The sequence below is a fragment of the Solanum pennellii genome, chromosome 1, assembly GCF_001406875.1.
Source record: "Solanum pennellii chromosome 1, SPENNV200".
Classification (NCBI taxonomy): Eukaryota; Viridiplantae; Streptophyta; class Magnoliopsida; order Solanales; family Solanaceae; genus Solanum; species Solanum pennellii.
Window position 1 is genome coordinate 6889177 of NC_028637.1, and position 23340 is coordinate 6912516.

The 23340-nt window shown below is 34.3% G+C and overlaps 2 protein-coding genes across 2 annotated transcripts; one reads left to right on the plus strand and one right to left on the minus strand.

Moving 5' to 3' along the window:
- Positions 1-2130: 2130 nt before the first annotated feature.
- On the plus strand, positions 2131-7750 carry LOC107009724 (transmembrane emp24 domain-containing protein p24delta9). The gene is made up of 4 exons (XM_015209079.2): positions 2131-2518; positions 3288-3503; positions 7291-7367; positions 7465-7750. Exons 1-4 carry the CDS (start codon positions 2306-2308, stop codon positions 7607-7609), a joined length of 651 nt encoding a protein of 216 aa, XP_015064565.1. The 5' UTR covers positions 2131-2305; the 3' UTR covers positions 7610-7750.
- A 1331-nt stretch (positions 7751-9081) lies between these two features.
- On the minus strand, positions 9082-23137 carry LOC107009053 (integrin-linked protein kinase 1-like). The gene is made up of 11 exons (XM_015208317.2): positions 22803-23137; positions 15549-15623; positions 13324-13440; positions 12479-12573; positions 11781-11901; positions 11614-11693; positions 10766-10825; positions 10492-10613; positions 10313-10398; positions 10116-10231; positions 9082-9523 (listed from the first exon to the last, which is right to left on the minus strand). Exons 1-11 carry the CDS (start codon positions 23097-23099, stop codon positions 9400-9402), a joined length of 1293 nt encoding a protein of 430 aa, XP_015063803.1. The 5' UTR covers positions 23100-23137; the 3' UTR covers positions 9082-9399.
- Positions 23138-23340: the final 203 nt, after the last annotated feature.

Sequence of the window (23340 nt, forward strand, 5' to 3'; positions counted from 1 at the left end):
TCTATTTTGAGTTGGCCGATGATACCTACTCAGTACGTGTTCCTTGTACTGACCCCTACTTGTATTCTTTTTCTTTGTTGACTATGGAATGCAGCAAACGTGCCATCAACTTCGACTCGTCCGCAACTTTAGCCAGTCTTCAGCATATCAGATTTCAGGGTGAGCTATTGTTCCTAGCTCGGACTGGATTCTCTCATTCGTGTCTTGATGTCCTTGAAGCTTGGACATGGACCATTCATTTACTTATTTTAGTTTCTTAAATACTCTTAGATTTAGTAATATGAGGATAGATGTTCTTGTGGTGATGACTTTCAGATTTTGGGAATAATAAGTATTAAATTTTAGAAGTTATTTATTGGTTATATTAATGATATTTTGAGTCTTCCGCATTATATTTTGTTCATTATGGGTAAATGACTGGGGTTTAGGTTGGTTGGTTCGCTCACATAAGAGGATAAATGTGGGTGCCACTCGCGGCTCGTTTTGGGTCGTGACAATATCCCAAAATGCCATTGATTTGCTCAATATTTTCTAGTGTCATCCATTATATCGATCGACCCTTTAATTTCACAAATATAGAATTGTTAGCAAAGAATAAGTAGAATTAAAATAATATCACAATCGCCTTAGCCTTAGATGGGTGTCAATCTGATTGTCTTTATTTAAGTACAATTGAATTTATTACATGATTTTAAAGACATATGAATTGAGTTGATCTATTTTACAATAGAATGAACCAATGAATAATAATATAGTAATATATCAAAAGTAATTAAATAAGAATATCAATAAATATATCCTAGATAACTTGAATCCAATGAGGTCTTTTGATAAAGACTTCTCCTAATTAGATTAGTATTTGAAAAACAATACAAGACTTGAGAATATAGTATATATCAAAAGTAATTAAATAAAAATATCAACAAATATAGCCTGAATTACTTGAATCCAATGACGTCTTTTGATAAAGACTTCTTGTAAGTGGAATAGTACTTGAAAAACAATACAAGACTCGAGAAAAAAAGTAAATAAGAATGTTAATGTTTTGCTAATAACACGTAAACCAATTAAACCTTAGTATTGACGATATTTTTATCCTTTTGTAGCTTTAACGTGAGAGAGATTATTAGGTAAGAAATTAAACTTTCGTAACGTGAAAATTTAACACAACAACTAAGATTCGTATAAAAGGAGTTTTGAGCGTACAACGACAAGGACCCGCGACCTGATCACTTAGACATACCATTTTACTAATAATAAAGTATACTGCATATAGTATTTTTTCTTCTTATTATTCTATTTCTACTATTATGAAAGAGTGAGTTAACTTTGTGGTATCAACATGTGTGCTTGGTATTATTTTTTATTTTTAGGTGATGTTTTATCATTTCATGATTAGTTGTTAGTATTTTTGTGCTTGTTATTATTTTTTATTTTTAGATAATATTTTTTCATTTCATGATTAGTATTTAGTATATTTTTTTTGTTTATCCCACATGCATTATATTAGGAGGACCACCAAATTGTTTATGCACAATGCATGGTTCTATTCTTTCATATTATTTGTTTTAATTCATAAGTAAAAAAAATACTTTTACTAATTTACTTTTAAAATTTTGTAATACTTTTTTTTTTACTTTTACTTATCATATTTGAATTTAACATATTTATTAAAAAAAAATAATTAGCATGAATATTTAATTACCACACTATTTGTAATAATTGATGTTTATTATTAAGTTTTGAAAAATAATTTGAGAAATAAGTAATTAATATTAAGTATGAAACATGAAAAAACTGTTTTTTTTATATGAACTGTTGAAATTCGAACCCTTCATGAAAACTAGAACTCATCAAGTCGTTAGCCTGCACTCGAAATTATAGAACTATAACAAATCCTATTCGAATCAATTTAATTATAATTTAACAAATATTATTTAAATTATAATTCAACAAATTTTATTTAAATTAATCTAATTATAATTACTTTTATTAATTACTAAATCATCATCCTCTAGTATATGCATATTGAATAAAATAAAAGTAGTTGTAGTCACATCATGTTATTACCACTTCTTAATTAAATAAGATTCAACTCTATTAAAAAGTGGAAAAATTGAAAATTGGGAAGTTTAGATCATAGAAATACAAAATCCCACTATTTTGACTTTCTTCTATATGTCTTCCTCCTGTCTTCATCCCTAAAACAAAGCCCTCTTTCAACTTCAACTTCTCCTTCAATCTAGCAAAATTTTTTCTCTAAATTTTGTCCTTTGTTCTTGTTTTGGTTCAATTTAACAGGAAAATGATGATTTGGAGAAGTAAAACCCTATTTCTTCTTGTAATTTTGGGAATTTTTTTGACCCAAATTGAATCTCTAAGATTTGAACTTGAATCTGGTCATACAAAATGCATAGCTGAAGAAATCAAGGGTCATTCCATGACTGTAGGCAAGTATCACATCGTTAATACAAATGAAGGTTATCCTTTGCCTGATACACACAAAGTCACCGTCAGGGTAAAGACACTTTTTTTTTGTTTTGCGCAGATTTATATGAGCTAGGTTACAAATGGGTTTATGTTTATTTTTCAAATCAGCAACTGGGTTTACTTAATTGAAGCTTTATACGTCAGTGGAAAAAACTAGTTCTTTTTATGGTGATCGTACGCCAGAACCCGGATTTGAAGCTGATGGGTTTCTGAATTTTTGTGTTTTTAATTTATTAGGTTTTAAGTTACATAAATATAGGGTTTGGAAAATGATAATAGTATTATTAGATTAAAGATTATAAAACAATATAAGAGATTTTAAGTGTTTCTTTTTTTTGTGTAGTTCTTGATATAAGAATCTTATTTTTAGACTAGTACAAGTTTATACCTTTGGGTGATAGATGCATTGATGGGGATATGGTAGGTTTTGTTAAGCTTCATTTGGATATTATGGTTGGACAAATATTCTGGAGTCAACTGCCAAAATCTTTAACCTGGTTGATTAAGTTCTGTTTGGTTTTTTGTTTTTTGTATTTGTAATGTATCAACAGAGGAATGTTGATACTTTAGTTATTTGATCAATCTGTTAACTATGCTTCAATCCCAAGTTAGTTTGGATCTGCCATATGAATCCTGTATTAGTTCGGCTGAATTCAGATCCATCTTATGCCAATAATGTATTATTAGTCCTGGCGCAGTTGGTCTGATGGTTTCATATGCTCCAAGTTTGAAAATTTGCCCTTGTTCTCCGATATATCTTTGATTATCTGGATTTCTTCTGGTGTTTTGTGCTTTAGGTAACGTCTGCACAAGGGAATAGCCATACCCATCACTACGCGGAGAATGTTCATGAGGGGCATTTTTCTTTTGAGACTGCCGAAGGTGCAGACTATCACACTTGCTTTACTGCTGCTGTTCACAAGCCTCCGGTTAAGTTGACTATTGATTTTGACTGGAAAAGTGGCGTTGCAGCTAAAGATTGGACAAATGTTGCCAAGAAAGCTTCTGTTGAGGTAAGCACTTATTTTTCTTTTAATATGCGTACCTGTGTAGCTCAATTCATATTTTTCAGGATCTGTCTATCTATTTTGTCTAGATAAATGTTGGCAAAAAATTGACATCTGTTGACCCCTGTGGCATGTCTTCATGTAAAATTTAGTTTTCTTGAAATGTGTGTGCCTCCTTCTGGTTTTGAGAAAATTAATGACTATTTTATAGCATATAGTGTTGCATGCATGATATAATTCATAATGTTGAATAGACTGTTAAGTGAAAACTTCTAAATCTTCCTGAACTTTTAATGTTGTCTTGTTTGATAGAAGCATCTTGTTTAGTTTGAGAAACGGTTAGGATTGCGTCTTTTAACGCACTTGATCCTTGGATACTTTCAACCTTTTGAGAGCCCAAATTTTCAAAGAAGAAAAGAACGAAATGATTGGGTTAGAAGGTCTGGGTCCTTTCTTCTTTGATCAGTAAGGTATCAGATTCGGGGACTGTTTTGTGCTGTTAAAAATGTGTGATTCTTTTCATGGAGAAGGGCCAAACATTCATTTTCTTAACTGATTGCAGAATCCTAGTTGAAAGACAATTATATTGGAGGAATAGAAAGGAATCAGGGTGGGGGTTCATAATCGGATATTCAGATTTAATTATATGGGTGAGTCGAAGCAATTCATATGGGTTGGTTAATTTCATTGACATTGGATTAATACCTGGACGAATCATACTCTGCCACATCCCTGAAAATACTACTGCTAGTGACGTTGTGAGGCAGATGGGCGATATCTATGTGGTGCATTGTCGCTAATTTTCTTCTCTGCCAACAGAAAATAGTCTTAAAATATACTTTACAGAACTGTACAACGTAGATATCAAGAATGTAATTGACCAAAGGTTTATTACTTCTCCATCCCAGTTTATGTGATGGTTTTGATTGGGCACGGATTTTAAGAATGAAAGGCTTGAATTTTGTGGTCTAAAACAAGCCATAGATATTGTGTGGCTATAAATCATCTCATTAAGGTTAAAATGGAGGTTTTAAGTTGAATTGTTACTAAGAATATTGAAATGTGTCATTCTTTTGGGGAGTAATTAAAACTTTTTCACAAGAAAGAGGAAATGAGTTAAAAATATAGAGATCATCACCTAGAGATAGTTGGTGACCTAACAATTGTTATTTTAATAGCTGTATTCTTCCGTCAAAGAGATATACTTAGATTAGACCATGTCACCTCGTTGACCATTTACTTATTAGAAAACAAAACGGGGGTTGCCTGTTCTAATTTCTTAATAAACTCAATTGAAGTTTCAAAGACATCACTGTCCATGGGCTGTTGCTTAATTTAGTTCATCTCAGTATGTGAAGTGTATTCTTCAAAACGCGAAGTACTTTCTTGTTCTTGGAAAATTTCCAATTATTCTGATAATGATAACAAGTTCTATAAATAGACTGCACAAGTTGTGTGGTCAAGCCCAAAGTTACAAGATGGTTCCTGATACCTCTCTAAATGTAATCTAAAGTATCAAAAATATTTTGTCTCTGCTATATGTTCTTGTTTACACCAAAAATAAAGCAGGACTAGACAATTCATTTTAAACTTCTGGATGGAGCTTCCTTTATCTACAAAGCATCTCTGATTTCTTTCTTTCCATATTGTCCACCGGATGCAAGCTGGGATAATCCTCCATTTCTCTTTGTCTTCCCTATCCTAGCTGACTATAGATAGTCTCTGGCATAGCCCATCCGATGCCCCTGAGGTTGAGCAAAATTTTACACAGTTTGTCAGCCCATTTGTAGTGTAAAAAGAGATGGTGGATTGTCTTTGCTTGCTGCCACAAAGATAGCATCTTGAGCATAGTTGATAAACCCTTCTAGATAGATTCTCCTATGTTAGGATTGACTTCTTAACCAGTAACTAAACGAAGCAAAGCAGCATACTTTGTAAGGCATTCACTTTCCATATCAGCTTCCACAGCCAACAACCAACCTAATTGTTATTTTGATTGTCAGGGAACAACCTCTCTATCTACCTCCCAAGGTAGGAATAAGGTTTGCATACACACTACTCTCCCCAAACCCCACCTGTGGGATACACTTGGTATGTTGTTGTTGTATCCTATAAGCTGACTCATTGAGAATTTCCCTTTGTTGCCTCTTGTCTAAACTCTAAAGCATGTTGTCTTCTTTTGAGGAAGTCCCATTACGCTGTACCACTGAATTAAAGAAAGCAGTGATGTTTTCCTGTTCCCAATCATTCAATAATCTCCTAAAAGTGAGGTTCCACCCTTGTTCTGTCCATGGCTCTCCCACATTAGCCCTTCTGTTGTTGATACAGGTTGTAAATATTAGGAAAAAATTGTTTTTAGGGGCTTATGGATTGTTCCTGCATCACTGTGAAAGGACACCTTCAGTCATTTCTTACTTAAAATCTTTCCCCAATTTGTGTAGCCCAAAAACTTTTTCAAATAGAATAAGATAACCTTTAGCATTCTGACTTGTTCCTTTTCAGTTTCACAAAAAATCAATGTATCATCAGTATATTGGAGGTGGGGAATTTGCATACTGTCAGCAGAGCAGGCTTAAAATTCACTTTGAAACCCCTGATCCATTCCTTGCTTGAAGCATACTTGAGATAAAAATTCTTAGCATTTCACTCATTCTTTGTAGTTAGCATTCTTTGAGTTTTTAAGACCAAATATCAGAAGAAACTCAGAATTGGTATTTTCTTAAAATAAAAGAAATTGTACTTCATTTGTAATGCAGTGTATAACGTAGAGTGGATTGTCTAAAAGAGTTTGGTGTCTTTAAGGGGGTTATTTGGTCCTTTAGTGCGTAGGATAAAGTATTTTAGGAAAACAACTACAGTTTGCAACTTTTGCATCAACCTTTCATCAAGCAACAACACTCATGCTTTCATCAAGCAACTCTAAACTCTTATGCATCATTGAAGAAGTACTCCAAGCATACTCCATTGATTAAGACTAGGCTTTCTTAAAATAACTCATTAACATCAAATAGAAACAAAAGAAAAGGAACATCGTTGTTCTCAAATTGAATTATTAACTAGGTACATTGTTCTTTTCTTTTGTTTTTTTTGGTTCATATGGCAAACGACATCCCTCTAAACATCCCATTCAAGATCCAACACCTTCTTCCAACTCTTTTCTCTTGCTGACTCGAACTTCCACAATCTTGGTTAGATATGCAGGGCCCTCTTGGCTAAGCTATTCCTTGCGTATCACTAGGTACCTAACTGTTTTATCATGCACAACAAGACTATATCGTTTTGCTTAGAGTTCTATGGCTCAGTGTGCAGTTAACTCCTGAATTGTGAGCTTTCTACCGGCTGGTGGAGTAATTGAAAAAAATTTTAAGCTCCTCAAACACAAGGTTCTGAAATCTATTGATTTTTCAGTTAGCAATACTAGTGCATAAGGTTATCTATGTGTTTCAGGTGAAGTGCCATCATTCACTAAAAGCATTCTTTTGTTACTTTCTTCAACCTTTTTACGATTGATTATGTTGAGAACTTCATTCCATCCATCTTTCCCGAACAACTACAAATGAAAACTCAAGTGAAGTCGTGCACGTGATCATCTCTTAAAGCTTGTTATGTCGGTTTTCTTGCTTTTAGTTACGTTAATCCTCTATTATCAAAAATTGCTGGCAGAATTGTAATTTGTCATATTCCAAAATTTGAGTCGAGGCACATCAATCTTGTTACATGTAGTTTTTGATGACTGCATTTCCTGAAGTTGATTTAGACATACGTAATGACTTTTCATCTCTGCTCTTACTAGGCAATGGAATTAGAACTAAAGCATATGCTTGAGATTGTTCAAGGCGTCCACGATGAGATGTTTTATCTCCGAGAAAGGTGTGTTAAAATCTCACCTATTTGTTATTCATCCAAAACTCATGAATCATCAACACTGTTATTATTTAATGAGTTTCAATACGTTGACGTGTCACAGGGAAGAAGAAATGCAAGAACTGAACAGAGATACCAGCTATAAATTGGCTTGGATGACTGGTCTATCAATTCTTATATGCTTGTCTGTGGCAGGTTTGCAAATGTGGCACTTGAAGACTTTCTTTGAAAAGAAGAAGCTTATATAAATTATTCTGATTTCAAAATTCACAGTTTCTCTGCTGTACAATTTTTTTTTGGCATACACAACTTAGTCGAAAATTGACTCAAAATGTGTAATATTTTTAGACTATTTATTTGTCAATGAAAACCCTATAGTTTTATTACTAGTGGCCCTCTCCCCCAACCACAAGAAATGAAGTGCACTATTTTTTTGGTCTTGTCAACACAATCCCTGTAGTACTATTATTGGATGTTTGGTACTCCCTCCGTCCACTATTAGTTGTCATATTTTTCATTTTTAGAGTCAAACTATAAACTTTGATTATATTAAAATATATTTTTTTCCATCACATTGACATGTAGAAAGTTGCAATGTATAGTATTTTCATATAGTTTTTGAATATCTAAATTTTTTAATTAAAAAATTAAATTAATGTAATTTAATTTTGATTTTGAAAATAAGTCAAATTGACTTTTGAAAAACGAATATGGCAAATAGAAATGGACGGAGGGAGTATTTTGTTCTAAAAATCGCTTACCGTTTCAAAATAAGTGGTGTATTCAGTTTGGGTGGTACCCTTAAGAAAACTACGCACTCTTAGAGAGTCCTAAAGAGTACCCCTAATTCATACTACTTGACCCCTATTCATTTGATACAGTCCACAAGAAAGTTTTAATTAGAGCTAATTTAGAGGTGTGTTTTACTAAATTAATCAGCACAAAATAACTTGTAGCCTGCTTCATTCTTTAGTATCTGCCCAATCATGTGGGTTTGTGTTCCTAGAGGCATAAAAAACTGGATATGCTATACCAAAATGTATGGAAAGTTAGAAGCTTTTTTCTGATGGATTAATTGTGTGGAGAGATTGAGACTTGGTGGAATTGAATTAAGAAATTTGAGTTCCCTCATGTTATTCCAATCTCATACATTCAAAATCAAATCTTTGTATGTGATTTCAGCCAAATAAATCGAAAAATTCTATAAAGGAGTTTTGTTGAAGAAGATGAAGAACAAGAAATCATGCAGATTTCTGGAAAAAAAAATTCCTCTTCTTCTTCTGAAAATGTTTAAGAAAAGAGGAAGTTGAGAGTTTTGATTGTCTTGCTGTAACTTCCTCTTTTGATTTTGGTTGTGGGTAAAAATTAAATTAAATTAGGATAGATCATTAAGATTATGATACATGTCCCTACGTTTATTCTAGGGGTATGTGCATTCCAAAATATTGAAGGTAAGGATATACACCACCTAAAAGAATAACGAAGGATATTGATGTAGCATTTATGATAGCTTGGAGGTATATTTGGATAAGAAATGAGATTAAATGTTGTACAAAAGAATGTAAAATTATGTGGAGAGTAGTTTCTCCAGTCTGTCACCAAAGCTTAGTAGAGCCCAAGTGAATCCACTAATTAATCAAGTATCAATCAATCAACGATTCCTCTTTAGCTGGAATCAACAAGATGAAATATCCTGTGATGATTCCAGTAAAAAGCTATAGAAACATCAAATAAACAGTCATAAGAAACGAAAGTTCGATAGTCCCCTAAACATCCAGTTAAAACATAATCGCAGTGACGCTACCAAGAGAAGAACAATTAGAATAAAATGAACCCAGGGACCATGTTTCTATCTACAATATCGAATTGGACATAAAGAATTAGTTACAGAAGAAGTCCTTTCAGACAGCAGCTGGTTGATCATATATACAAGCACATTAGAAAGGGAAATTCTTTTTCTTGAGACAGTTAGAAAGGGAGATTCATGTACACAGAAAACGTCATTTTAAGGTCTGTTTGGTCCTTGTATTCCTGTCGTTTAAGTGAAGATGTTCCAATGATTATCTGAAGGTAAGCCTAGTTTGATTTTTTCGAGTGTCTTTAGAATCTCTAAGAATGAAGGTCTCTTGTTCACATCTTTAGCCCAGCACTGCTCTACCAACCTGCATGGAATTGGTTGAAGTTAGCAAAAACAGAATCAAGTTCCAATTCAAACTCCATAAGAGTTGTGAGGTCTAACATGCTACATCTACAAACACTACGTAATTCTAAAACAATCAACTTTAGACATGTCTATGCTAGTTAGAGCTAAAACCGTTAGAAGTAATTAAACAACAAAGGTGGTTGCCAATAGACTGACTAGGTGATGCATCATATTTTTTGGATGCCACCCTCTTTTCCGATGTCATCAGAACAATTTTTTCTTTCTTGTCCCTTGAAGCAAATTGTTCCCTATTTGGGGAAGTTTTATGGGCTTACGCCCCAATGAACGTCTGGAAGGTTGGGACTTAACAAGCAAATGCCCAAAAAGTTGGGAATTACACCCCCACAAAATACTTGCAGCCTCCTTTCTGAATGCGTTTTAGCCCGCCTGGCGCCCAGAAACCACCTTTCAAAACGTTGCATAAGACTGGTGAATTCAAAGTATAATTGGGTAACCTTTTCCTTTTTGGCATTAGAGGTCAAGTATCAAGTTCCAAACTCTAAAAAAACTTGAATGATGAACATATCAATCAATCTCCAATGTTTACTTACTCTTTCAATTCTGGGGTCCAACCTTTTGCCCTGAACATCGGCCTGTGTCCATCAGCCACATATTTTGCTGCTTCATATGGTTCATAGTGCGACAGTGGTGGATCACCCTCTAGCATCTGCACCATTGTTCATTATTCATTTATAAGTTCTATTTCGCTCTCCCATTCTGCTAGAAAGCCAGCAAGGATTAATATTACCTCATAAAAGATCATTGCAAAAGAGAAGACATCAACCTTCTTGTCATATTTCCGGTGTTTGAAAACTTCAGGAGCCATATATCGGTCTATGGGTTGATCATATGGAAATATATTAGAAGAAAATAACACCATTGATAAAAAGGTCAATGAATGAAAGGAGGTAAAACAACTGCACTCACAGCTCCCAGTCTCGCCAGTCATTTTATAAACATCATGGGAATTTTGAACCCTTATTAGCTTGCTCAATCCAAAATCTCCAACTTTCAAATGGTCAGCACTGGAGTTGACAAGGAGAACATTCCTGGAAACATTACCATATTCAGCGCAATAGCTAATGGATCGTAAAGTCTAAAATAGCATCATGTTATCAGCATCAAATAAGAGTTTCTCCATACACAAAATGCATAGATCGACCAATAACAGTACAGAGTCATGCAGAGAAGATTAACGGACCTGGGCTTCAAATCTCTGTGGATTACAACATTTGGTTCATTGTGAAGATAAGCCAAGCCTCTGCCCACATAAACATATAGCCTTATGTGAGCAAACTAAATATGAAATGCAAAGTGATTTGTATAATGCAAGATGGCAACAGTAGTTTCCTTATAAAATGGCATGACAAGATACTTCATCAGATAACCTTATCAGGTCAGAATGAGCTACTCATGATAATGACTCTTCTTTTTTCATGCATTTTCAGCCCCCTCCCCCGTAAAAGCAAAGTAAAAAGCCCAGCTAACTAACTATAAACAAGGCTTGGAGACAGAAGCTAAATTGCCAAACATTCAATTTTTTCTACCTCTTGCGTGATTCCTTAACAGTTGCAAAAAAAAGTAAAGTTGAATATCCGCCAATAAAAATGTAAATACTAGCAGAACGCTATAACATAGAAAAGATAGAAGCACCAAAAAATTGTTTCTGGTCAGGTTAGTTTCTGAATGAAATTTTTTGTAAGTATTGAGTATATTGATATATGGCAATTGCCAGCATTAATTTCCAAAATAAATTACCCATCATTTTTTTTTATCAAGTACCAAATTTTATTGACAGTGGGCAAGAAATACCCATAAGGAGTATACCAAAAAGTAGAAAACCTTACAAAAGGATATGGTTTTCTATAAATAACACCCAATCTTCTATCCCTACAGGAACTTCATGGGTGCACCAAAAACAAACTGTCCATCATGTGACCAACAGACCAAGGCATCAGATATACGACTGTCACAAAAGCAGATAGGAAGCTGGAATGATCTGGAGGTCAAGTAAATTAACACTGAAATTTTATAATTCATCAAGATTACCTTGCTATATCCAAAGCAAAATTAACTGCTGTAGATGGACTAAGAGCACCTTTCCCCTTGAGGTACTGATGAAGGTCACCCTAACAACACAATAAATGCATGAAACTTCACTAGTTAGAGAGAAGAATTCAATATCCATTTTACAGAAAGAAAGAACAATCACATACCCCTCTCAAGTATTCAGTTATTAGCATCAAGGGCTTCTTCTCAGTAACAGCTCCAAGAAATTGCACTACATTTGGATGACGAAGCTTCACCAGCAAATTTACCTCATGTCTGAAATCCTGACTGTATCAAAAGTAAAGCAATATTATGTTTCAATCCAAAAAGGAATTAAATCAGGTACCAATAGAAAGGAATTAGCATGTACCAACAATAAATTTTATAAGGGGGTCTAATTGCCTACAAAATTACAGCGGTCTGAATCTGTGTTAACTGCTAACCTTAATAGAGAAAAACATTGCACAGATTAAGAAGGTTCACACCCTATGGTAATAACATATGTAGTACCTCTTGCTCACTTTATTTCGAAGTCCTCATGGAAAATCACAGATTTAGGATAAACTCATTGTTCCAAAGCAACACTATTATTCATTGACCATTAATGATGACACCTTTTTGCAAAAGCCACCAATGTCCTAGGTGCAGAAAGTTCCAATTGTTACTATCTTTTTACTTTTCTGATCAATTGACTAAGAAAGCTTCAAAAATCAAACATAATGGGAAAAAAATGTATATGCCTCCATCCCAATCCCAGAAACAAACCAAAATACAAGACTTGAAAACCTCCACAAACAACCAAGATGGACTTCATACCAGAAAACACCAACATAACATTGTAATGATAAATCCACTAGATACTTACATCACCAATTGATCATCTGAAAGGTTTGGGAGAATGCGTTTAACAGCTACAGGTGTTCCACGCCAACAAGCTTTTATTATTTCACCAAAAGACCCCTATCAATGTTAGCTCTCATTAGCAATGATAAATATTAGATATATAGAACCGTATTCTCATAGTTAGAAGAAACTTGACTCAGAAACAACGTAAGTAACTAGAAAGCAAATATAGAAATGAAAGAAAATGGTTGAGGCAGCACTGGGCAACCAATTCTGAAGATAAACCTGGTGTCTGTGTGTTCTGAGGTGATGATATCAAAATCACAGTTACAACGGGGAATCCAACAAACAGAAAACACCTTGAATGCAGCCCCAAGCAAAAAAAGTACTGTCTTTCCCTATTTAGGCAAAAGTTCCTAACGGACACATAAAATGCTCGCTATACTTCAAAACCGGAAAACACTATTTGCTATATTTAACCAAAGGGCAGAAAAAAGCACCAAATAATATTCCATACAATTCTCAGAATTTTCCAGAATTCAAAAGCTTCATCATATACAAAGTATTTTGAAGCAACTAGGCGGCAAGAAGTTAGCTTATACATCATAATATAAGATACAGCTGCAATATTCTGTGGACAAACAACTTCACAAAAGAACAAATGGATATATAGTAGGCATAACATCGGTAAAAATTGTCATTTAAATGAGACACGATAAATTGTATAAGATTAACCATCATTACGAGAAAATAACTATTTTAACTGACAAGATACTCGGCGGATGGAAGCTATACGAAATCGAACAATATGACTTTGATTCAACCTATAATAAGTTTATTTACAATCACTATTAATACAACAAGTACCTTCCCAATAATTGCTGAGTTAGAGAAATCCAGCTCAGTAGGATCAATTTCCCAGTCACACTTCTTTGGCAAAGGAGGTGGAACAGCCTTTGGTTCAAAATGGCTTCCATCTTGCCCCTACATCATTTCCACAAATAATTATATCCAGCTGAAAAACATATCCGCAGATGTCAAAGAATGAGTTCGCAGTTTTGAGGGGATGGGAAAGCGATTTCCAACATTAAGAGATGAATTCTTTAAAGTGCTGGAAGATGAGATAATGTACAGAAAATAAGCACGCACGTGCACAGACACACACACACATATGAATGTCAAATCCAGCTTCGAAGTAATCCAAGTAAAACAAATCACTTATTTCCTATATGTGGGTATTCTTTCATAAACATAGCAAATATCCAGCATATCATACCATGCATATACTTATTCGCTGGCTCATCAAGTAACCTTCACTTTCGTACCATGAGATAAATATGACTAATGATCATACATGTGCATGATATATAGGGTCTTGCTAACCAACTACATGAAGGTAGTAGGTTAATATTGTCACCATTTTCATTTCACTAAAATGTCCTTACTATTTTGCCAACTCATTAAAAATAGGGGCCTTTGCCATTGCAGTACCAAATTATAAATCCCCCAAAAATTCATTATTCTCACCCCAGCATCACCCAGAACATCATTGCCTCTTTTTTTTGCTTTCCTTGTCATCGTCAATGGTGAAGTCACAGCAACAAACATTTGTCTACTGATTTCATCACCAAACCCAGAAAAGGGGAGGGGGGGGGGGAGGGATTCAAAAAGTAAACCTTAAATCTATTGAAGTAGAAACAACAACAACAAACCAAGTGAAATCCACTAAGTGGAACTCAAGTGCATCAAACTCAAGTACAAGACGAAGAAAACAAAGAAGAAGCACAGCAATTAGGAACAAAAGAAGTGTAGAAGTCTACAAGAAAGATCAGTAACATCAATAAATAGAATGTAAAAGAAATAAATCAAAAAAGTATAATGATGCAAGGAAAAAAAGGTTTCTAATCAGAAAAATTACATGAAGAAGTTTGGTTGGTTGTATACTTGTATTCACAATGAGAAAGAGAGAAACACAGAAGGGAGAGGCCAAATTGAGATGGAAGAGAGTGGGAGTGAACAGAAGCAGATTTTTTAGCTTTTCTGGTAAAAAGACAAGGACCCCTCTCACTAATAAAGTTATTACATTCTATTAAGGGCAATTAAGGAAAACGAAAAATGGGGACATTGCTAGCCGACTAACTTCATGTTGTAATATCAAAACCAAACCAACAACTTACACAGTGTAGTCCCACAAAGTAGGTCTGGGAAGGGTAGAGATGACCTTCATTTGTAGGTTAGCATATATATTTATATGTGTGTGTGTGTATATCAGAAACAATCTCTCTACCTCATAAAGGTTGGGGTAAGGTCTGTATGAGTACATGCTACCCTCCCCAAACCCCACAAGTGGGATTACACTAGGTATGTTGTTGTGTGTTGTCAGATACTCGGATCCGGCTTCCAGGATACCCAAGTCTCACAAATCACTTGTGTCCTAACTGTTGGTGTTCTTTCACAAACATCCAAATATCCAGCATATCATGCCCCATCTACATACTTAATGGCTGGGGCATTATGTAGCCTTCTTTCCTATTATGGTCATTAAAAATATGACAGGTAAAATAATGCAGAATATACCATGTGTCGCAGAAAATTATCAATCATGAAGTTAGGAGAACAAATAAAACTATGTAAAAGAATCATTACAAGTTTAATTAGTTCATATAGTTTTTGTTAGATGAGCACCTAGACCTTGATGGGAATAGAGGTAGCAGCCAGATAAATGTCATCTCGGACCGCACCCAAGGGTGTGGCCTAGTGGTCAACGAAGTGGTTGAGAAACCTGAGATCTCATGTTCGAAACTCAGTGGAGACAAGAAAACACAAGGTGGCTCTTCCCATATGTCCTAGCCTTGGTGGGCAGAGTTACCTGGTACCTGTTGCTACTGGGAGGTAGCAGGTACCCCGTGGAGTTAGTCTAGGTGCACGAAAAGCTGACCCGGACACTACGGTCATAAAAAAAGGTATCTCTGACCCTAACACAAGTTGAGAGTTTAGGTATTGAAAAATCATAGAACTCCCAAATAGCATATATATTGATGAGACATCAAATCTATCAAATTTAGCTGAACAAGATAAGCCAAAGAACTTACATAAGATAGGCCACCATATGACTTCAACAACTCGATCATACCATGTTTCTTAGCTCCTTCTGCATCAGCTAAAGGCTGTAATCAATAATAGCATACCCAGAGAGTGAATCTATTATAGGACCAACAACTTCAAGAAAGATCAGGGTCAATATATTCATCCACATATACACAAACACATATCTCACAAAAACAGAGAGGTTAGGGGAGGGAATTGAATCTATCAAGGAGCTGGACAACAAAGCAATATCAAGTTTAACTTTTCTCACAAACAAACAATGTGTTTCGCATCATGGAAATAATTTTGTCAAAACTCAACAACCAAGACTAGTAATTTTTGTGTCACACGGAGCATATTAATATAATATCTTTTTGAGAAGTTTACATAAATATTATTTGATTCATCCAAAAGTAAATTTAGAACTCACACTGATTCAGGAAATGGATTGGTATCTCCTTGTATGGTATTAAGCAACCCTCACTTTGTCACTCGTGAGCTAGCTAGCTTTTGAAGTTGAGTTAGGTCCAAGGTCCATTTCTCCACAAGGTATTAACCATACCCATTTATGTTCTTGGTTTACTCAATAAGTTATATTGTATCCACATGTCGATCCCTTGGCATGTATGGGTGTTACGAGTCTCATATTGGTGGATTATTAGCTTTTTATGCTTAATATTGCATAACATGGTATCAGGGCTGGACCCATTCATATTTTTGGTTTACCCAACATTAGGCCCCTATACTATATTATCTAGTACCAAATGTCTTGTCCTAGGCGCGTAGGGGGCATTAAGTCTCTCACGTTAATTGAGGGAATTGTTTATTGTTTCTTCTATTTGGAAAATCCTTACTTAATGAGCTAGTTTTCAAGGTTGAACCAGACCCAAGGTCTTCCTTTTTTTCCAAACAGAAATAAATTTCCACTGAATTATAGAACATTTTGAAAGTAAAATAAATTGTGGTGGTTATGTTCCTGTACATTGGGAGGAAAAACAATTTTGTTTTATGATTTAACCAAACACATCTACATGTGACAGTGGAACAAGATCAGGAGGTTTCAGGTCTGTCATCAAAAATGTCAAATTGCACACTCGGGGTGTTAGTTCATTCAAACCCAGAGCGAATGTTTTCTCTCTACGGTCATAAGCCCAGCAAACAATTTTAATCGAAATTGAAAAAGGAGGTAGAAAGGTTTGCTATATTTGGAATATCAATGACATCCGTTTTGCTTTTTTATATCCATATTTCCATACCACTCGTTAATTTTGGATGACATCGATAAAAATTCCAACAGCCAATAAACTCGTAAGGTCAAAACTTATCAGCTCTAGCATCCTAATTCAACTTTAAAGAAAGATCATTGGAAAAAGCAAGAACTCTCACCAAAGTTTTTTCGAAATGTTTAATGGTACAAAGTACGCATACTAGCCATCACTCAATGATGTTTCTTAAGAACAATCCTGCTTATAAACTTACCTAGGGTTAAGTCCAAACTTATTGACAATTTACATTGAAAAGGTTCTGTAAATACCTTATCCTATCTGAACAATTTTGGCAAAATAGATATCAAAAGAAAACTATGTGGGAGGTCGATAGTTCCCCTCTATGCTCTAATTTACACACTACAAAATAAAAAAGAAAATCCCCTTTTGATTCCGCTTTCCCTCTATTTCCTAACAAATATATTTCGGAACCAGTTTTTCAAAGCATTTTGATCTTTTCTTTATTATCCTTCTAATAACATGAAAATTATTTACATGTTTGTGCTTTGTCCGTACATGATCAAGAAAGAACCCAAACAGAGATGTGAAAGGACAAATAACCAAGTCAGACATTTTCTGTTCCTATAAATACTAAAATTTTCAGATATCCATCAGTTATTTATCAAAAAACATTTTATTAAACCCATATAGCACATGAATCTCATAGAAAAATCAGACACTTTGGAGACTGAAATGACTGATCATAGCAACTTGTTGTAAGATGACCTTTGACAGCAACATTGTATAGGAGGATGACAAGCTACAGCCTATTTTACTTAAGCAACATCAAAGCAAAATACAGCAGTCTGTTAGAGATTGAATCTAAACCTCTATGCTGCTATAATTGGGCAGCAGTAGGCATGAACTGAATAAATGCCTGAGTAAACTCAAATTCTTGTAGCTAACCTTTAATAGCTCCATTGTATTATAGGATGACGAACTACAGAAAGTTTATATCATCTTCAGCAACAACAAACAAAACAGAAGCTTTCTGCTAGAGATTGACCCTCTAAGTTATTCTTTTTATCAAATTTTCCAAGTAAGAGAAGGAGAACGTTTGACTAGTGACTTTCAGTGACTGAATTGAAAATACAAAAAAACAAGAACGTCTATGTTAGAATCTCTTAGAATCATGAGCTTTTTCTCTCCACACTCCAAAATAAAGATACATGCCACTTCATCTTTCTTATTTCTCACTTGTTCGTGTAGTTCGTTGATGAGCCTTTTCCGGTAAGAACGTCATCTTTCTTCTACTTCACTCATTCTAGTTTTGATTAAAGGTTTATTTATGCTGATCTTTTGCTTAACTCCCTACTAGACATTAAGAATTGGTTTAACAATTTAAAAATCCAGGCTTGCGCACAAGCCATCATTTTTATTCTTCTGCTTAGTTGCATTTACAACAAAAAATATTTTACTATATTTTAACGAATATCTTATGCACACTTGGTAATAGCCTATATTCAATGCTATAATTAAAGGGTGATCATAAAGATTGCATATTTATCCTTTATCCTTCCCATTGATGGGAAACTCGAAATGGCAAAATCCAATACACAGCCATGAAATGATACCTTCTCCAAAAAAAAAAAAAAACAGCCAAGAATCACAAAAATGTTGTTCACGAATGGAAAATCAAAGAATCAAGGATTCCAAAGACTAACAATAAGAATCAAGACAATTGTATAGAGGTATGTGAGTTTTGATTATGAGTTTTTTTTTTGATGACTGTGATGCCCGGACCAGCTTTCGTGTCCCTCGACTAATTCCACGAAATGCCTACCCCTCCCAACAACAAAAGGTACCAAATAACTTTGTCCACCAAGGATAGGACAGATGAAAAGAATCACCTAGTGTTTTTTGTCTCCGATGGGGATTGAACCCGATACCTCATGATTCTCAACCACTTCATTTTCCCCTTTTACTGTCAAATTTATTATAAGGACAAAAAGAGTTAAGTTCATTATTTTTTTTAAAGAAAAAGATAATGAGTTTTTAATTTTTTTTTTGTCCTTATGATAAATTTGACCATGAAAAGAAAAATGTATATTAATCTAGCAATCCAACTGCCCAATCAGACTTTGAGCAGTAAGAAATACAAAATGCGGAGGAGAGTAAGGTTGTAAGGGTCAAAGAAGAAATGTAATATAATTTAGTTTGAGCTATCTCAATTTAGTATAAGCAATCTTTTATTATTATTTTTTTTATAACAAGGGAAACCCATAGCGACTACCCTTTGGATACACACAGGGTTTACCCCGTTCCTATGCAATAACTCACAAACCACATAGGAGAGATAACCCGCACACACTAGGCAAGTCCGATGCCACGAGCTTGCTTTTGCTGGCAAGGGGTTTCGAACTTAGACCTCCAACAGGAAGTCCCAAGCCCAAACCACTGGGCCACCCCGAAGGGTAGCAATCTTTAATTATTGTTGGCTATCTGTTTTTTTGTTTTTAAGAGATTTTGTATTTTTATCAATAGAATATTGTTTTACACCATAAGACCTCCTAAATTATTGAACTATTGATTTCAAGAATGTTATAGATAATGGTAATATGTCGATAGGTGATGGAAATTTGTTAGAAGTCCTCAAGAATGTTATAGATTCAAAACAGGATCTAACTAAAATGAATAATGACGTTGATGTTGAATACTCTCTTGAGTTGAAGGAGCAATATTACAAGTTCAGTTGCTTTCACGAAGGGTTATATCATTATTTGTTACTAAGACAAATCGGAAAAAGAAATAAAAGACGAGTTCCGATTTTTTGGTTGGAAATAAGTATATTCAGTTTGGACTTACAAGGCAAAGTGAGTCGTAAAGATTGCTAAGGGAGATGAACCAGAGAGGACCCTGGTAAAATACATAGTAGATGGCTTATCAGATGTATTTGGGAGACTTGTATCTTGTTCTTTTCACGCTTATTTAATTTTAGCTACTAATTATGAGAACTTGGTAATGATTGTTGTCTTTCTGGTTGAAGATATGGCATCTTAGACAATTGACTTGTATGGGAAGAACCCTTGGTGTGAGACCAGCCGAGCGTCCAAGTGTCATTACTAGAATTTTGAGATGGCATTGGAGTGTTTCGATTAAGGCGAAGAACAAGGATGGGAATAAGAGTTGCACATCAGAAAAATGAGGTAAAAATTTGTTTAAACTCTGCCTAATTTGCCTGATCCAAAATACAATTAATTGTTACACTACTCCTTGTGTTAACAGCTTATTACTTTGTTTGGTCATTGTAGTTATCTTGTGTGCGCATCTTGCCTATAAATTGTGTTTATTCGCATCTTTTTCTTGTATTGCTATTTATAAATTGCTCAACACTTTCAAAATGTTTTTCCATGGATTATCTTACTCGACGATCTTTGCGGTTCACTCAAAAACTTTGGCTCGTAAGTCCAATCAAATAGGTTTGTTGCTGACCAAAAATCAAGCTCATTCTTGTTTTTTGGTTCAATTTGTCTAAGTAACATGTAATGCATAACCTCCACGAGAGCAACTACACCACCAATATCGCTCTTCGAACTCTAAGAAATCTCCAAAACCAGCTTCATTAATTATTTAGTTAAATCTTGTTTTAGATCATCTATAATACCTTTGAAGCCTAACAAATTTCCAACCCCACATCTAATAGCCATCATATCAATATATTGATGATATCATCAATTAATATATGAAACCAACAATTCAACAAAATATGAGATCATTATGGTCTAAAACAATACCATGTTCAATAGATCACCTACCATAATTAAACATAGTTTATCCCAAATTGAGATTGCTCAAATTAAAAATTTTATTACATATCTCTTCTTCGACTCTATTAACCTAATTTTCTCCACATTTTGTACGCTTTGATACTTCAATTGAATAGCTTGGATTAAGTACATTCTTCACCTTGATTATCAAATTTTATTATTCTGGATGAAATTTTTTAACACTCATTATCAAAAACTCACATAGCTCAATACCACTATTTCATTATTGTTATTCACCGCTCGGATCTCTAATTCTCTGAATTCTTCATCAAGAACAACTTTATAACCAATTTTCTCTATTTCTTTGAATCTTAGATGCTCAATTTAACTCTGCGATTTATGGTTGTCTTCATTAGATTCGACCACTTTGAACTTTCTATTAATGGAAAAAATAAAGAGGAAGGGATCTTTATGATTGCCTTTTCCTTATAACATTAGGTATAGGCAGGGGCATATCTATGTATAAGATTGGGGGTGCCACGACACCCAGTGCCTCGATGGAACGGTGTCCATATGTATAAAAAATCGTATATATTTATAACCTGCCACCCAGAAGAACAGAATAACAAAAGGTGCTAGTGGCAACAATGCAATGTACCATCCAAGCGATGAGGGTTCGAACCTGAAGTGCAACACTATTATTTTTGGTTTCCTTTGGTTGATGTGATTCGCGAAGAAGAGCTTCAACTCTCTTTTTTTCCCAATAATTCTTCTTATACTTCTATTCGTTATTAATTCAAATTGCTTCTTTTTATTTTAATTAATCCTTAACCTTTTTAACTTTCACTTTCACTAAGTATTAATCTCTTTGATACAAGTGTCGCGTGCGTATCTCATATCAATAGATACTATATTTAAAATGTCACATAGTATTATGTAGAATTTTTAAAAATTAAAGGTTATTTTGATCTTTTATCGATGTGAAGATGACTGGATTGAAGCTATAATTCTTAATCTTTCTCAACTATATATCTGCAACACCACATAGAAATTGAAATATGGATATAACTATATTAGATGGTTTATACAAGTTAATTTTTTTAACATGAAATTTTTATCCCTACAAAAAATTTTTTTGGACAACTTAAATATCTTTAATCTCCGAATATCTAGAAAAGAAATTACTAAAAATATTTGATCAATTTGTCTATACAAATCAACCACGATAAATAACCCAAATCGTAAACCAAAATTGAAGAAATTGACCCGTTTATTCGATTTGGACAGAGTGGCACTTAGAACCTCCTAATGCTGGGACTCTTGGTATAGGTGATCACCAAATGCACATAGGCGATCCCCGAAATATAACATAGGCCATTTCATTAGAAGATAGTGAAAACAAAATTTTCTATAAATGAAGCCAAATGGAGGCTTATGCACAAGAACTGGTCTTTTTATAGTGTGAAAACATATTTTTGAAGCCTGGTAGGGATTAAGCAAAAGATCAGTTCAAGTAAACCTTCAATAGGTAATTAATTAAAACTAAAATGGGTGGAGCCAAAATAAGAAATATGAAATGCACTCAAGGGTGTGGCTTCGAGGTCAAGGAAGTGATTAGAACCCTTAGGTCTCGGGTTCAAAACTCAGTGGAGACAAAAAACACTAGGTGATTCTTTTTAACTGTCCTAGTCTTGGTGGATAGAGTTACCTGGTATCTATTGTTGTTGCTGGTGGAAGGTGCCAGGTATCTTATGAAATTAGTTGAGATCATGAAAGCTAGCCCGTACACCACAGTAATCAAAACAAAAAGAATGAAATTCTTACACAGAAAGGCTCGTCAATGGACCACACGATACACAGTAAACAATAAGAAGGAGAAAGATGAATTAGCATGTATTGGTCTGTGATAGTTAGGTGAAAAGGTGTTTGACTGCAAGAGATTCTATTTTTAGGTGTTCTTATTCTTTTGTATTTTTTATTACCTCTCAAACATCTTCTCTTTCTTACTTGGAATATGAAAAAGTTCAATTCAAAAATAAATTAAAGGACTTCTATTCATTTTTTATATAGAAGTCTTTATCAAAAACTGGATTCAGAATCTTAAACAGAGACAAATGAATAGAAACTTTATCAACATTCATGCACAGCAACAACCCCAAATTATAAACCCTAAGCCAACAAAAGTTTTTCAAACTAACATTTCGAAAAAAAAAATTCTTACTTCTCATCATCATTTCAAACACAAAAAAACATAATTTTCATACAAATGTGAAGCGGGTGATCGTACCGTATTCCTCCATCGATCCTGAGAATTAACGTCGGCGCCATACTCGATCAAGCATTTAGCGATATCGATCCAACCATGAAGGGCGGCAACGTGAAGTGGAGTGCGGTTATCGTAATCCCTAGCTTGAACAAGCGTAGGATCTTCTTCTAGAAGTTTCCGGACGGCAGACTTATCGTTTTGGTGAGTCTGCCATAGAATTAGCGATGTTCGACTCACTCTCGCTTTCTCTTTCTTCTTCTTCTCCGTCGATGATGTCGCCGGTTCTCCGCCGCCGGAACTACCTTCGCTTCCGCTCATTTGTTTTTCTGACCTCTCTGTGAAATGTGAACACGTAATTCTTTTTTAAAAGATTTATTTATTTATTTAGTAAATTATGAACCATAATTTAATGGACTCCAATAAATCATTTATTTTGATTATTTTTAAATATATATTATTTAAAACTATTTTAAAAATTTATAACTACAGGTTTTATATATCATTAATGGATAAAATTTTAAGTTGTAATTGTTATTTTTTTTTACTTCTACTGGATGAT

Coding starts and splice junctions, on each gene's coding strand:
- LOC107009053 (XM_015208317.2), bottom strand. CDS start 23,099: ATGAGCGGAAGCGAAGGTAGTTCCGGCGGCGGAGAACCGGCGACATCA. Junction 11,902..12,478: donor TCAGATGATCAATTGGTGAT/GTAAGTATCTAG, acceptor CTTTTGATACAG/TCAGGATTTCAGACATGAGG. Junction 10,614..10,765: donor CACAGAGATTTGAAGCCCAG/GTCCGTTAATCT, acceptor TAATGTTTCCAG/GAATGTTCTCCTTGTCAACT.
- LOC107009724 (XM_015209079.2), top strand. CDS start 2,306: ATGATGATTTGGAGAAGTAAAACCCTATTTCTTCTTGTAATTTTGGGA. Junction 2,519..3,287: donor CACACAAAGTCACCGTCAGG/GTAAAGACACTT, acceptor TTTGTGCTTTAG/GTAACGTCTGCACAAGGGAA. Junction 7,368..7,464: donor ATGTTTTATCTCCGAGAAAG/GTGTGTTAAAAT, acceptor GACGTGTCACAG/GGAAGAAGAAATGCAAGAAC.